The 17,084-nt window shown below is 34.6% G+C and overlaps 1 protein-coding gene across 4 annotated transcripts in view; it reads left to right on the top strand.

Moving 5' to 3' along the window:
* The window catches only part of LOC149565119 (3-hydroxyisobutyryl-CoA hydrolase-like protein 1, mitochondrial), a 140,497-nt gene that overhangs the window by 17,775 nt on the left and 105,638 nt on the right, over window positions 1–17,084 (top strand). For all 4 annotated transcript variants that reach the window (XM_089818664.1, XM_089818662.1, XM_089818660.1 and 1 more), the window contains exons 5-6: window positions 4,850–4,933; window positions 14,789–14,873. In XM_089818664.1, the coding sequence (XP_089674790.1) occupies window positions 4,850–4,933; window positions 14,789–14,873 (169 nt within the window). The remainder of the gene's footprint in view (window positions 1–4,849; window positions 4,934–14,788; window positions 14,874–17,084) is intronic.

Here is a 17,084-nt window from a genome sequence, read left to right as displayed (position 1 = left end):
GGATAGTTCTGATAGAGTAGCAGAGATAGTTTTGTTCGGCGAGGCCTTTGCTTGTTGAGTTTCTTTCAGCAGGGTTAGCAGTATGTTCATGGATGGTTATAGATGCTGTATCTATGTGCGTGGAAAGAATTATGAACGTTTGTGAGAGCTACAATTTTTTTTTTGAAGACTAGTTGCAAGAAACTATATGATATTTATGCCATATCTTTTTTTGTGAGGTTAAAGCTTCTTCAGCAGGATTGGATTTTGGTTAGAGACATGTTCACAATGCCATGTTCAAAGTGGCGGAATTTGGTTTTCATTCCGTGAAGACTTGTGAAGGATAATGTTTGGGTTATTCCTTGGAGGATGACTATGTTGTAATATTGATGTAACTTGTAATGTAATGCGTGGAACCTAAATGTAATATCTTATAATGGTCCTTCCTATATTATTCATTGTACATTGGGAAAGCCTCAAGGTCGACTCAATTAGTTATTGGGACTTGGTATAAAGGAAAGATCTTTCCTTGGTTGTAATTGTTCGTGGTTAGTGAGATCATATGTGGTCATATGTTATTGATGTAATGTTATGCGATCTTTAGTTGCGAATTTGTGAAGGTTAGAGCAGTGTTTGATGCTGAGGATAAGTTGTGGACTTCAAAGGAACTATATTGGCAAGATAAGTTGTTTCAGTGAAGTCATTTTTCTTGGATAGGTTATCCTGAATTGTTTATTGAGAACAATTTTGAAGCAATTTGGACAGTGGTTTTAGTCGTCTTCTTATCAACTCCTAATAGGGTTGGAATCTCTTGGCAGAGATTTAAAGTCTCCAAATAGGGACTTATATGTACTGATGGTACTTTTTTGACTCCTTACAAGGTCACACCCTTTCACAAGGAACATTTATATTACTACATCATCTTGTGGGCATCATTCCCACCGAGGTTTTCCCTCTATCAAGGGTTTCCCTAGTTAACATATCTTGTGTCACATTGCATGGTTATTATCTTGTGGTTGCTATATCTTTCAAATACATGTTTTGGAGTTGTTAAAGTTGATAAAAGTTGTTTAAAGCATATAACTGATTCATCCCCCCCCCCCCGCCCTCAGTCATAATGTTGGACTTTACTTTCTAACATAAACATCCTCACTATACTAGAGTTATATGGCATGAGGAAGAGGGGGATGCATGCACCATGTGATACAAATCCTTGAATACATGGTGTGATCTATTTTTTTAATCGCCTCATCTGGTTTGACATACTTACCCAACTTATCCCCAATCTATTTTAGTGTCTCCTTATTACAATACAAGTGCGACAGGTTGTAGAGTCTGATCCAAATCAAAATTTCCTCCATTGTTGCTTGCTTAGGGTTAGAGTTTGGCATCCAATCTTTAATTAAAAAAGCTATTCCTCCCATCATAAATGGCCCATTTTTAAGGACTCATTAATTCTCCGTTGCACTACCTGTGAACCAGGTAAAAACCATTTGATGATGACTCAATAGATTAATGAGATCCCTAGTTCTCATCGCACATTTTCGAATCCTTATGAAAGTCAGCCAACCACCTCCCCATTTTATAAAGAAACTTCTTTCCTTGTAAATGCAAATCTTGGATTTCAAACCCTTAGACTCTACCCACACGGTAATCACTTTGTTATCACCATTCTTAGTTTCTCTCGTAAGATTCAATCAAGAACAAAAGGGTTCGTCGACCTTCAAATTTCACCTTCTACGTTTTAAAGCTACCATTATTATCGCTGTAAGTCTTGGACAAATCAGCCCACCCAATAATAAAATCCTTCTACTTTCCTTCGGTTGAGAAATGCCTCTTTGAACCCCTAGCACTGTCCTTTCGCTATGTCGCCCTCGCATTGCCTGACTTTTGCCATGTTCTTTTAGGTATTCGATCTCCCTTGAAACCATTACAGCTATATCCTCCGTAACCATTCTTCCTCCCTGGAAACCCTCAACATCCCTTGTGCTCTTACATGGCTCAATCTCTCTGTTTTTATTTCGATGAGATACTCCATTCCTAGCTATTTTTCCATTCTACAATGGCTTAATAGAATAACAACATCCCCAATTCTCATTGCATCATTTCCAATTCTTATGAAAGTCGCCCAACCACCTCCCTATTTTATAAAGAAACCTCTTTCCCTATAAATGAAAATCTTGGATTTCAAACCCTCAGACTTGACCCGCATTGTAATAAGTTTATTATCTATCGTTCTCAGTTTTTGTCATGGGTTTTAATTAGGAACAAAAGGGTCCTTCGACTTCTAGAGTTTATCTTCTAGGTTTTTAAAGTCGCCATTGTTATTGTTGTAAACTTTGGACAAATCAACTGGCTCAATAATAAAGGCCTTCTCCTTCCCTCTGGGTGACAAATACCTCTTCAACCCCCTGCTCCATTCTTCTGCTATGCTACCCATGCTTTGCCCAACGGTCGCAATGTTGTTTTGGGTGTTTGATGTCCCCTGAAATCATTGCTATTGTATCATTTGTTATCATCCTACCCTCTTGAAACCCTTGACATCCTTGACAATCAAACATGGCTCAATCTCTTTTTGTTTTTATTTTGACAAGATACTCCCTTCTTAAATGTTTTTCCATCTAATAATGACTTAAGGGCCCGTTTGGTTGCTGGAATAGGAAGAGGAAAATAGAATATGTTTTATATTTGCTGTTTGGTAGGCTCGATCAGAATTGAGAATAGGATAACATATTCCAATTTTGCCCCTAAAATGAGCATGTCTATGTCAAAAAATATTTGTTATTGGAATAGGCCATTCCTATTCCCAATCAGATTTTTTGTTTTTTTTTTCAATTTTTTATTTTTTATAATTTTTTTTATTATATCTATTTGTTTAAAAAAATGAAATAAATTATATTTCTCATTAACTTCAATGAATAAAATAAAAATGAAAATTAATTAACCTTTTTACCATTATTGAAAAAATAAACCAAAAAGCAATAAATTAAAACAAAAAAATTTAAGGGAAATATTTTTAAAATTACAAAACTTAACCTTATTCCTATTCCATTTTTGGACAACCAAACAATGGATTAACATTTTCCCAATCGAATTCCAAGTGAACCAAACAAGATTGGAATTGCCCTTTTCTATTCCATTCCCTATTTCCATTCTCATTCCAATTTTTCTATTCTAATTTTCAATTCCTATGCCAGCAACCAAATGGGCCCTAATAGAATAACGGGATCCCCATTCTCGTCCCACCAATTCCGAATCCTTATGAAAGCCAGCCAGCCACCTCCCCATTTCATAAAGAAACCTCTTTCCTTGTAAATGCAAATCTTGGATTTCAAACCCTTAGAATCTACCCGCACCATAATCACTTTGTTATTTACCATTCCCAGTTTTTCTTGTGGGACTTGATTAGTAACAAAAAGATGCTTCAACTTCTAGATATTACCTTCTAGTTTTTTAAAGGTGCCATTGTTGTTGTTGTAAGTCTTGGACAAATCCACTCACCCAAAAATAAAGTCCTCCTCCTTAACTCTGGTTGCGAAATACCTCTTCAAATCCCCACTCTATCCATCTGCTATGCCAGCCATGCTTTGCCCAAGGGTTGCCATGCCCTTCTTGGCATTTGATCTCCCCTAAAACCATTGTGATTGTATTCTCTATAATCATCCTGCCTTCCTCAAAACCCACGACGTTCTCTGCGCTTTGACATGGCTCAATCTCTTTGCGTTTTTATTTTGATAAGATACTCCCTTCCTAGCTATTTTTACTAAAAATATCCAAGAATAGATATCCTTTTAAAAATCTTCCAATTTGATGCTACATTTTGAATTCTAGAAAGGAATTCTTTATATAAGCGCTTTTTCTATCAAAGCTAATGCTTACTCAATAAGTATTCAATTAACCCATAGAATCATTTTGTACAACTTAGTTTGACAAGTAGCATCCTGAAACAGAATTATTGATTACAGCACAATCTCCTTTACTCATTCTTGTGAGGTGGAATCAAGATATAGAGTGACATCAAGGATTAGAGGAAATGAACTTTTAGTGACAAATTAGAATCAGTTAACTCGGATATTTCAAACATGACATCTAGTTCCCCGCATTCTTGATACCATTGACAGGTTTGTTTGTTTGACAGGAAACTTAGCTTTACTATTGCTGTTCATTGAAGATATATACTCTCATTTACAGAGGAAAATAAGATGTAAGCACAATTAGCATGCTTGTGACTACTATTTCAATTTGTAGGTTAAATGTGAATGAGTTTCTCAAGCTACGCTGAATTCAATTTGATTATATTGGTGTGTTTGTACAGCAGTTTTTGTTGCAGTATATTATTTTGAATTTTACAAAAACTGACTATAGAATTTGTGGTTGATAACAAAAAGTATTTTTTATTTTTTTGTGCCCAAAAGTTGTAAGATGTTTGAATGTATAAAATCAACTTAAATGGGTTTCTAGTGTTTGTAGTTTTCTGGTAGCAAGCACTGGATTTAAGATCCTTGCAGTCAGCACACAATTTTTGCTACTACATAAAGAAAAAGAATGTGTGACATATACATTAAAATGACAGATGAAGTTTAAATTTCCATAATTCATGATTTTAGTCTCCCACTCTATTAAGTGTGGATCTTATATTCAAAGAACAATGTTTGTCTTGACCTGCATGAAAAAAAGGTTAAGGTTTTAATTATATCTCTCCCCTGTTTGCACGAGTATTTCTTAATAGAGTGGATCTTATATTCAAAGAACAATGTTTGTCTCGACCTGCATGAAAAAAAGGTTAAGGTTTTAATTATATCTCTCCCCTGTTTGCAGGAGTATTTCTTGGCAATTCATATTGATAGATTCTTTTATGTTTTGTTTGTAGGTGGCGTTATTGGATGGGTTAACAATGGGAGGAGGGGCCGGTATCTCTGTTCCTGGCACATTTCGTGTGGTAACCGATAAGACTGTAGGTATTTGTTTCTGTGTGAATTACTAAAACTTTCTGATTTTCTTGCTGATTCATCAAGTTTTAATTATTATATTCAAATCTCTAGTGGTTAGCGAAGTTACATTTTTGTTTGGCCATGCTTCATATGTTATTATCTTGCATTAGTTGATTGTGATGAAATTACAATCCAACATTCCATTCTTTGTTTTTTAAATGTTTATTTTGATTTTCTTCCAAGGTGTGAATTTTTACAATATATTATTTAAAATTGTCTGTATAAAGCCCTACACGTAAGGACTTTTAATGTTCTTCAGTGGATCATACTTTCTTCTCTAGGTATTTTGTGATCCACGCCTTATGTTGAAGCCTGCCATGTTTGCCTATATCTTCCTAATGCCAATATGTAACTAAAGACTAGTGGACAACATTTTCTATGGATAATTCATGTTATATTTAAAACCATCTTTCTGCTCATGTGACATTGTTGAAATTAGTCAAATACCTGTGAGATCAGAATACAAGTAATTTTTAGTGGCTAGAATTTTTTTATTTATATAAATGCTGATCTCATGAAATATTGATTCACGCAACTTTTTGTGAAATTGAAACCATATTGTTGAATCTGTAACTTGTAATCCTACTGATCTGTTCTGATCTGTTCTTACATAACATAGAGTAATCCAAATATCTTTACATAATCCTCTTAGGGATATCGGTGTCTATCCGTAGGATTAGTTTGGATTTAACTAACAGTCTAAACTCATTTTGTGTTAAGTTTAAACTTATTGTTTCTTGGAAAAGTTGCTGACTTCCAGGATTAGTTAAAGAATGTTTTGGAAGGAACATGGCTCTAGGTCTCTCTATTTATAATGGGTATGGTTGAAGTCTAAGAGCACACAATATACAAAATAGTCTGCTCCTTAGTCAATACTGCCCATATACGATTTGCAGAAGAAAAGACAGTTTTCAGAATTATATTTTTAATTTCAATTCAAAACAATACTTTGAAGTTATTCACAGCAAGACTCAACGAGAAGAGGAAGGTCGAATCTAATCTCTGATTCAGTCATAGAATTTGCAGAAACTTTACATGGTATCAGAGCTTTGGTAGTTGAACCTAGGCTCTGCAAAATTCAGTAATCAGAGTCTATATATACCTAGCATCTATCTCCTATCTTCAATGGCATACACAATCAGACCTGAGGACAGGTTTGATGGGAAAGAACACCTTGATGCTTGGAAATTCAGAATCATGATGATTCTTGAAGAAAATGATGTAAAACAATTTGTTGATAGAGCATCCAAACAACCTAGTATTGAACCTCATAAAACTATATGGAGTAAAGGAAATAGAAAAGCCATTTAGATCATATTAGATGGAGTAAAGAATGATATTGCACCTATGCTAACAAAACATCAGACATCATTTGATAAAATGAAGGCATTACTAAATGCATATGAGGTCAACAATGCAACTAGAGTTCTTGCATTGAAAAGGCAACTAAATCACATACAAATAAAGAAACGAGAATCAATGAATTCTTATTTTCTAAGGGTTGCTGGCATTAGAGATGAATTGTCAAGTATAGGAACCATTACTAGTGACACGAACTAACACTGATGGTTATAGATGGATTATCAGATTCGTGGGGAACTTTTGCACAAGGAATAAGTGCCAGAGATAAACATCCTGACTTCAACAAACTTAAGGGGGATTATCTTCAAGAAGAATCCAAAAAATTAAAGAAAGGAGGGAAACTGAAAACAGAAGATGAAGAACTTCATGTTCTTAATACAAACTCCTATAAGGGCAAGAAGAAGTATTTCAAGAAGAAAAAAGGAAATCAAAAGAAAGGCAAACCCAAGAAAGATCTATCCAAAATAAAGTGTTTTAGATGTGAAAAGTTTGGACACTACATATCAAATTGTCTTGAGAATTCTAAACAACAAGCAAATTGTACAAATGTTACTAGGGAGTAAGATAACTATGATCTCGAGAATCATGTATTGTATTCGTCATTATGAAATGAAATCTCAAGTAAAGCATGGGTAATTGATAGTGGATCTTCTAGTCATATAACAGGATACAAAGAAGCACTAGACTCTATATCTGAAAAGGTTAATGACGAAGTCACCATTGGTGATAATTCGACACATTCCGTCGAAAGAATTGGAAATTGCATCATGAAACTAAAATCAGGAAATTCTCTTCTTCTCAAAGGTGTACTCTACATACTAGGAATACAAATAAATCTAATCTCAATTATAGTACTTGAAGATGATGGGCATAATGTTGCATTCATGGATGCTAAAGTAATAACTTGGGCAAATAACTCATCAATTAAGAAAGTGAAGTTGATTGGTCAGAGAAAAGGATATTTGTATGAATTAAATTCAGAATCTAGTCGACCTATTCAAGCTTTAATTCATGAAAAGCTTTAGACAAATGAAATATGACACAGAAGATTAGGGCATCTAAATTTCAAAAGCTTATCAACTATGGATTAGATAGTTACTGGTCTACCTAAACTAAATAAAGACCACTCAAGCATATGCAAAGGGTGTGCACTGGGTAAGAACACCAAAAGTCCATTTCATGATAGCACTAAAAAAACAAATAATGTTTTGGAACTAATTCATTCAGATTAATGTGGACCTTTGTCTGTTCCTTCTCTTGGAGGATTTTGGTACTATATTTTGTTCATAGATGACCTCTCTAGGAAAACAGGGATTTACTTCTTAAAGTGCAAAGAATTAGAAGAAATCCTAAAGAGATTTAAATAATTCAAAACATTAACTGAAAACTTATCAGGACATAAAATTAAAACTCTTAGAGGGCGGGGGCCCTAGCTCGGTTGGCTAAATCTTCCCTGTTGCAGGGGGTTGGTCACGGGTTCTAGTCTCCCCCGTCCTTGTGGTACCGGTGGGTGTGTCGCGCCAGCGCTACCAGTCACGTTAAAAAGTTTACTAGGCGCACTGCAGTTTATAGGGGGCCGTGTTGCACCGATTCCTGCAGTCTGAAAAAAAAAAAAAAAAAAAAAAAAATTAAAACTCTTAAAATTGATAATGGAGGAGAATACACCTTAGATTTGTTTAAAAAGTTTTGTAAAGAAACAAGAATTTAGAGGGAGTACACTGTTTCTTATAATCTAGAACAAAACGGGATAGTAGAAAGAAAGAATAGAACAATTATAGAAGCTGCTAGAGCAGTGATATTTGATCAAAATCTAGAATATTATTTTTGGGCAGAACTCTCTTGTACTGCTGTCTATATTCAAAACAAAAGCCTTCACTCGTACCTTAGAGATAAAACTCTTGAAGAAGTCTTTACTAAGGTTAAACCCAATATAAGTCATCTTAGGATTTTTGGGTGCCCCGTATATATCCATGTTCCAAAAGAAAAGAGAACTAAGTTAGAACCCTTTGGGATGAAGGTATTTTTGTAGGGTATAGTGAAACTTCCAAAGCATGTAGGATTTTCATACCTGGACAGGAAAATATTGAACTTAGTAGGGATGTAATTTTTGAAGAAGATCTATCATTCAAAAGAGCCCTAAGTTCTGAAGATCCTTCTCCTTTACCTAGTTCTGAAAGAAATCTTGAGTCTGAGTCTTAGAGGGAGAACATAGAAGAAATTAAAGATGAAATTCAAAATCTAAATCTTGGAGAAACTCAAAATTCAAAGAAAAGACCACTTTGGGCCATTAAAACATTCGAGGAAGCACAAGACTTTGTTGCACCTTTTGGAACAATCAGAGAAAGCAAAAGACCTAAAAGATTTTCTAGTTATACAACAAACATGAGTGATTTGTCCAAAACGAAACCAACCAATCCTTCAGATGCTATTAAACATATAGCTTGGAAAAAAGCTATGATAGAAGAATACCAATCTATTATGAAGAATGATGTTTAAGAAATTGTTCCAAGACCTAAAAGAAAATCTGTTGTTTCTTCCAAGTGGATAATTAAAATAAAGCATGCTGCTGACAGTAGCATTGAGAAATATAAAGCTAGATTTGTAGCCAAAGGATTCTCTCAGAAAGAAAGGATTGATTATGAAGAAACCTTTGCTCCTGTTGCCAGATATACCTATGTGAGAGCAGTCTTAGCAATTGTAGCATTGAAGGGATGGAAATTACATCAGATGGATGTAAAAATAGCATTCCTAAATGGAAAGATTACAAAAGATGTTTATTTGAAGCAACTTGAAGGATTTGAAACTCATGTTCCTAATGTTTTTGTTTGCAGGCTCAAGAAAGCTCTCTATGGGCTTAAACAGGCTCCAAGGGCTTGGTATGAAAGAATTGATAAGTATCTCATTGGCTTAGGATTTTCCAAAAATGAAGTCGATTCAAACTTATATTATAAAATGGATAAAGATGATATGGTAATTCAGATACTATATGTTGACGATTTACTAATAATAGGTGACTATCATCTCATAGATCAATGCAAGAAAGATCTAATTAGAGAATTCGAGATGAAAGATTTGGGACTCCTTCATTACTTCCTAGGACTAGAAGTACAATAGAATTCTGACAGCATTATACTCAATCAAGGGAAGTATACATCAGATATTTTGAAGAGATTTGGAATGTGGAAAAGTCTATGTCTTCTCCAATGGAGACTAACCTACATAAAGAAGCAGCAACAAAATCACCTTCCATATATTCTACTCTGTACAGATAGATGATTGGGTCCCTTATGTACTTGGTAAATACAAGATCTGATATTTGCTATGTTGTTAATGCCTTAAGTCAGTTTATGTGTGAGCCAAAGGAGATTCACCTAGTTGCAGTTAAACACATTATGAGATACTTACAAGTTACTCTTAATTTTGGGCTCAAATATGAGAAAGTTGATTTAGATTTGCATGGATTCACCGACTCAAATTGGGGTGGAAGTGTTAAAGATAGAAAAAGTACTTCAGGATGCCCTTTCAGTTTAGGACCAGGAATGATATCTTGGATATGCAAAAAACAGTCTTCAATAGCTCAAAGCTCCATAGAAGCCGAATACATTGCAGTAGCAATGGCCTCTTGAGAAGCAAGTTGGCTAAGGAAGTTACTTGTGGGATTATTCGGGCAAGCTATGAGTCCTACGATTATTCATTATAATAATCATAGTTCTATCAAGCGTTCGGTGAATCCAATTTTTCATGATAGGTCCAAGCATATTGAAATTCCTTACCATTATGTAAGATATATGGTAGACAGAAATACTGTAAAATTAGAATACATTTGCACTGCAGATCAGACAAGAGACATACTCACCAAACCTCTATTTAGAGTGAAAATAGACCACTTCAGGAAAAGACTTGGTATGGTTGAATTGTAATCCATTTGTATTCTTTAAATTATTAACAAAATAATTTTATTGTCAGGCTATTCACTATTATGGGCTTCACCATTTGTATTCATTATTATTATTTTTTTTTAAAAGAGGGGTAAACACTTTGACCTGGAGCTATGAACCAGTGAGGCCACAAACGGGGGACCTCATCCCCATGAGATTTGAACCTTGATGGCAAGGATAACAACACAACAACTTAACCATCACAACATGCCACTATTGGCACCATTTGTATTCATTATTTAAGAGGTGACAATCTCTGAGATAATAGACACTTGTATAAAAGACATTATGAGAAGAGACGATCTCTTAGATAATGTGCTAAATAGTAGAGTTCTAGTGTAAGATCTAGATGAGTTCAAGATCATATTGTGATGTAGACATTGTCTATAAGTCACAATTTGGATAAAGGAAAATTTTTATTATTCTCCGAGGTTTATCCTGTGTTCTAGTAGATCTTAACTCAGGATCATGTTGTGATGTAGAAATACTAGTATCCATGATTCACAACTTGGATAAATGAAGAACTTAATTATTCTTCAGATTTATCCTTTATATTGTATTGTAGCAGTGATTTGTCATATCACAGGTTTAGTAATATGACATTGTGTCATGTGTTCTATGATACCACATGCTAAGAAGATTCAGATAGATATAGAGTATCAATTTTTGCTTGTTCGTCTTTATTGATGTTGCTAGGTATGATATCTCTCAATATGATTATCAAGTTAAGAGGGAGTGTTAAATCTGTAACTTGTAATCCTATTGATTTGATAACAAATTGGTCTGATCTGTTCTTACATGACATAGAGTAATCCAAATATCTTTACATTATCCTCTTCGGGATATCGGCATCTATCCTTAGGATTAGTTTGGATTTAACTAAACTCATCTTGTGTTAAGTTTAAACTTATTGTTTCTTGGAAAAGTCACCGACTTCTAGGATTAGTTAAAGAATGTTTGGGAAGGAACATGTCTCTTAAAAAGACATGTCCCTAGGTCTCTCTATTTATAATGGGTATGGTTGAAGTCTAAGAGCACACAATATACAAAATAGTCTGCTCCTTAGTCAATACTGCCCATAAACGAATTGCAGAAGAAAAGACAGTTTTCAGAATTATATTTCTAATTCACTTCAAGACAACACTTTGAAGTTATTCACAGCAAGACTCAAGGAGAAGAAGAAGGTCAAATCTAATCTCTGATTCAGTCATAGAATTTGCAGAAACTTTACACATATTCCATGCAATACCATTTGTAATGAGTAACATATGTAGTGCGAACACAAGTCTGAAGAGTTTTTGATATTCTATTAGGAGTTTGACTTGTTAAGCAGTGTACACCCCACCACTTCCTGATGTGGGTGTGTCTGGGCACGTATGTGGAGGTGGGATGTGCTTGGATGCGCATCCAGTTTGGTCATTTGGTTGGGAGAGCCAATTGTCTGCATCATGTGTGAGCTGGCTGTGAAAGAACCTGTCCCTTTCTCTGCCGAAATGTCAACAAGGACTTGGAAACTGTAATGACCTACAAAGCTTCCCTGTGATGTCACATCTCTGGTTCAAGTCTTAGAGATCCAATCGCCAATGGGAAGTACAAGGAGAAAAACGAAAATCTTGCCGTGAATCCATTTATAAGTGCGAGATAAACCCATGGCTATTTCCAGTGGTTTAGTTTCTTGACTGTGAGATAAACATTCTTAACAAGTGTTTTCTTTAATACATTTGCCTATTCATTCATATAGTTAACAATGCTACATTATAACTTATTTTATTAGCAAAAAATAAGGAAATTTATAAGATAATTATTTTAAACATTACCTGGAATAAGTCATCTATTGAGTTATACACACACAGACACATGTACCCAAATGCATCCCAAGTCCCCCCACCACCAAAACAAAAAAATTCATGTATCTATGTACCAGGTTCTCATATCTGTATCTGCATCCGCATCTGTATCTGCATTTAAACTGTTAACTTAGTAATTTATTGGTTCTTAATGTAAATCTGAGTCAGCATATTGACTGTTTAGGCTGTTGACCTTGCCTTGAAGTAGGGCAAATATGTTTAATGCAGGAATTAAGTCTTGAAGACCTATTGCTTTTCACAAGAGTGCACACTTTGGGGAAGCCATGATTTTGAATTCCTCCTGTGGATTTCTTTCCTTACCTGGTGTGATGGTTTATGTTTTGCATTGTTGAGTTTCTTTCCTCTAATGAAAATTTCCAAAATTGTAATAACAGTTATAAAGGAATATACAAAGACCAATAATTGTTCGATTAAAAAATATTCAAGAAAGTGATTTTCCAGTGGCCAACTCTTCATAATGTGGTATAACTGTATTATGCTATGTGAAGCTTGCTATATTGTATGAACTTGATTTGGAATCAAGGTCCTCAAGAACCGCCAATCTGGAAGAACATAGCTCAGCTATTCATTAGTATATCATTATGCACCCGATAGCTGTTGATCCATCTGGTAGATTAATTTGATCCCGCACATGTATCACTGGGAATGGTCCTTTCCTTGTTGCCTTATGTACACACCATCTTGAATTAATCTGCTTGACAATATATATTGAATCAGGACATGTATTACTGAATATAAAAAAGAGAATATTGATCTCCATGCCGATGCCTTGCTCCTCAGCATCTTTATTAAGAAAGGTGCACCTGCTATCTTGCTTGAAGGCATTGTTAGGTTCAAGTATGTCAAGAATTAAAAAAATAAAATATCAAGCAGTAACATTAGTGTGACAATTTACAATGGGCATGGATGTGTTTAAATACCACGGCATGCTAATATTTGACCAGCAATATAGTTTCAACATCTTAATATATTAATGGTGACATATGTTAGTTATATTTACAAAAAACATTCTAGCTCTGTTTGGCATGTTGTGGTTACCGTCTTGCCCCTTCCACCCCGCGGGCTTGTCGGGGTATCAGCGTGTTCCTTCCATCTCTCTTTTCCTAGTTGGTTTCTGGTCACTGTTTGGTCTTCTTGTTGTTGGGTTTTCATTGTTCGTTTCATCAGTCTCTTTGACCTGTTTGTGGTTACTCGTTGGACATTAATATATTTTATCTTTACCTTAAACTTTATTTAGATGCTACATGCACACCATTATTCGAATACCTCTCAATAGAAAATTCTAGAACACTGAACAATTTCATGGTAAAAGGAGATATTCCAATTTGTCAGATTTGCCCTTACCTTGATCTCTTTTCTTATACATTATGATGGTTTTGGTTATGTTTTGTTTGTCAGGCTGCCCATCTTGCATTGAGCAATGCTAACAATATAATTATGTACTACTAATGTAAGAAGCTTTACTAAATGAACTAAAAACTTCATCACAAATCACACAGTTTTAGAGAACAGGCATTTGGCAATTCTGTCAAACAGGCTTTCAGAATTTACATCTTATTTCCAGTGTAATTCTGTCAAACACTTTGCACACTTCTCAATAAATTTCAGTTCTTATTTGAAGCTGATGATTAATTTCAGTTTGTTAATTTAGTCGTTCAAATCTGGTATTTATGACAGACAACTTATGTGTAGTTCACAATTAAATTATAATAACAGACCAGACAACTGTTACCAAACTAGAATGCTAACTTCTTTGGATAAATTCACCAAATGCAAGACGTCTTTCATTACAGCCAGTACATACAGTGAAGCCAAAACAATATATGGTAGCAGAAATTTTAGTAATAATGTTTGCACCTGTCAGTTAGTATTCCTTGCCTTGCTTATGCAATCCCAAATCTGTCTTTTCAGACGGAGTATTTATTCAGAGATCTCTTTGTATTGCCCAGCTAATGCCATAATTCCTTTCCTTGCCTTGAGAACCCAAGGACAATGCTAAAATCTGCCACCCATACATGCCAAGCAATGTTAATACTAACACTTGAGAGACTCCATCATTGGCTGGCTGCGAACATTTCCCAGATCAAGCCATGGTCTGTCTTTCCCAAAATGGCTCCTCATTATATGCATCTCCTTACTGAATTTTGCAAAAAAAAAAAAAAAAAAGAGCATTTCCAATTGAATTTAAGCAATTTTTGAAGTTCCCAACATTTTCCTGACTTATCTCTGATATTTGCTGATATTTTTTTTGCCCTTGGCGATAAGTTGCCGATAACAATAAGTTGAACTATGATTTTATGTGCTTCAAATTTCTCATTTTATGAAACTGTAAATTGTATTTATACTATTTATACGACTGGGACAATCTCAAACTTGGTGATAAGTTGCCGATAACAATAAGTTGAACTATGATTTTATGTGCTTCAAATTTCTCATTTTGTGAAACCGTAAATTGTATTTATACTATTTATATGACTGGGACAATCTCAAACTTCACACCAGGGATCAAAAATCTTTTTCTTCAAATATTACAGGGGAAATTTTGAGAGATATATATTCTATGTACTGGTTCTTTATTTATTCTGTTGATTTCTGTCCACTGGTATTGATTTGAGTTGATTTTTTCTTATTTGTCTCTAAATATTTGTAGGTGTTTGCTACACCAGAAGTACATATAGGGTTCCATCCTGATGCTGGAGCCTCTTTTTTTCTCTCTCACTTGCCTGGTTATCTAGGTAAGGTATATTGTCAATCTCTCAGTTTAGAGAATTCCCATAGGCATTTCAATTATACCTGTTTTATTGTTCCTTAAACCATAAAAATGATTTTTCTTTGCCTAATGTTCCAAGTTGATGTGTATCATTGTTCATTTTTTTACAGGGAAAATGATAATTTCAATGAAATTTTTTAAGAATGCTAAATAGTTATTGTTTTTTGTGCTTTGTTTCAGTCATTTAGAATGGTATTGGAAAATCATTCGTCTAGTTTTCCACTCTGTTTAGGTGTATAGGAAGTGTGAAATGCTTCCATGAGCAGTAGTTTCCATATTAGTTATTGTGATATACCAGTTCGAGGCAACTAAACGTTGAGTATGATGGCTGATCTTAAAAAGGAAAGGATGTTGTTTCTCTGAGTCCTCATTCATTTCATATCTGGAGCTTTTCAATCGATTATTAATAATGTATTGCCATATTTGTTTTGCTACAAGTCTATCCATTCCAAACTTGATCAATTCACCTGAAATATATCAAATCTATAACTGCCATCATGAACCATATGTTTTAAGTTTTATACCTGCACACATGCTTGCTGATGTGCATCTGTTCGTTTGAATGCATGTGGAGTATTGTTAGCATGACAAACTGATTTATGTACATCTATTACAGGTTAGTGTAAATGAAAATAACTTTTATACTTAAGAGCACCGTGCTCACCGTGTATCAAAGCACAATGTCTTTCTGGGATCAGATGCATGGCCCTTCCTGCTGGCATTGGACCCATCACTGGGGAAAGGATCAAAAGTCACTGTTCAATTCCTTCATGATGAGTTCAGTAAGGAGGCCTGAAATTTCAGAACCTAATTAAACCATGTAGCCTATCACAGAAGAGCACTGCAATGTAAAACCTACTTCTAAACCTTTGCAGCTAGGATGGACTTGTTCTTTACAAAGATTATCATATATTAATCATATGATGTTCATTAGTGGCATCCTATTGGGAATTTGAATCACTAACTTATGTATTCAACTGTCCCCATTTTATAGGGTGAATTCGTAACATTGATAAAGTAACACACCTTTTTTTATTACTGAAGTTAAACTAAGTTACTGGATCTGCTCATTCTGACACTAAATCTGTGTCTGATCTCTTACTGGATCTGCTCATTCTGACACTAAAGCTGTGTCTGATCTCCATTGGGTCCAGTTTTTAATTTAATGCTTTTTGGTTCCTGTTAAGGGGCCAAAATATGACTGTGGATTCATCCTGAATGAACCCAGGCAAAACCTAGGTGAAGCTGATAGTGCTAACACGGAGCCCAATCTTAAATGATTTCTGGCTTTTTACAAGTGTTTCTGGTGCAGTTGCTTGTGGGCATGTTTAAGTTGCTCTGAAGCAGCTTTGTTGTGAGGGGTTGATTTCCTATCTCTATAACCAAATCCATGGTTGAACTGTACCCTATACTATTAATATATACCTCAACTGAACCTGTTGCATGGGTACTCGTACCCATATCCCTGGGATGTGTACGGGGCATTGGTATACGTACCCAAGTACCGGGTACTTAGTGGAGAGCATCATAGCTAAGGACCTTGATTAGAATTTCTGATTTTTGTATCAGTTTTTGCTTTTTTGTTTGCATATCAGCTTATTTCAATATGTAATTACTAATTAGTGTGAAACTTTGATATAATGATGGTATGTCATTTCACTCTGTGTTATAATGTTCAAAGTTAATGTTTGATTGTAAACTTAATCATTGTTCTTGTTTTGAAAACTCAATATTTTAGATTTTCTATACAATATTAAATAATATATAAAAAATTGTGTACCCAAAGCACCCCCATCTCCTATTTAGAGAAGAAGGCGTAACCATACCCATAACCGTACCCATCTGCGAAGTACCCAGTATCCCCATCTCCGTGTGACATTACAACTAAATTATTTTGAGAAATCAGAGACTGAACTAAATAAAGTACTGGGTTGGGATATAAAGCATCAAAATTTCACTATCTACTAGTACTAGGTGTCTAAGGAATATCTTTGTTCTTCAATTCACACGTGGAATACTGTATTAGTACTTTAAAAATAAATCTTAATTTTTAGAATTGAGAATGTACTATTAACTTAAAGTTTATTTATAATTTTATTATTAAATAATATTCAATACTCTTTAAAATTATGATGTTATTACTTATTCATATTTTATTGAAGTTATCAATGATTGA

Source organism: Cupressus sempervirens, chromosome 3, assembly GCF_028749045.1.
Source record: "Cupressus sempervirens isolate cs-2001-9-10 chromosome 3, ASM2874904v1, whole genome shotgun sequence".
In the NCBI taxonomy this organism is placed as follows: Eukaryota; Viridiplantae; Streptophyta; class Pinopsida; order Cupressales; family Cupressaceae; genus Cupressus; species Cupressus sempervirens.
Note: the sequence above shows the minus strand (reverse complement) of the source record. Positions and strands in the feature narration are given on the sequence as shown.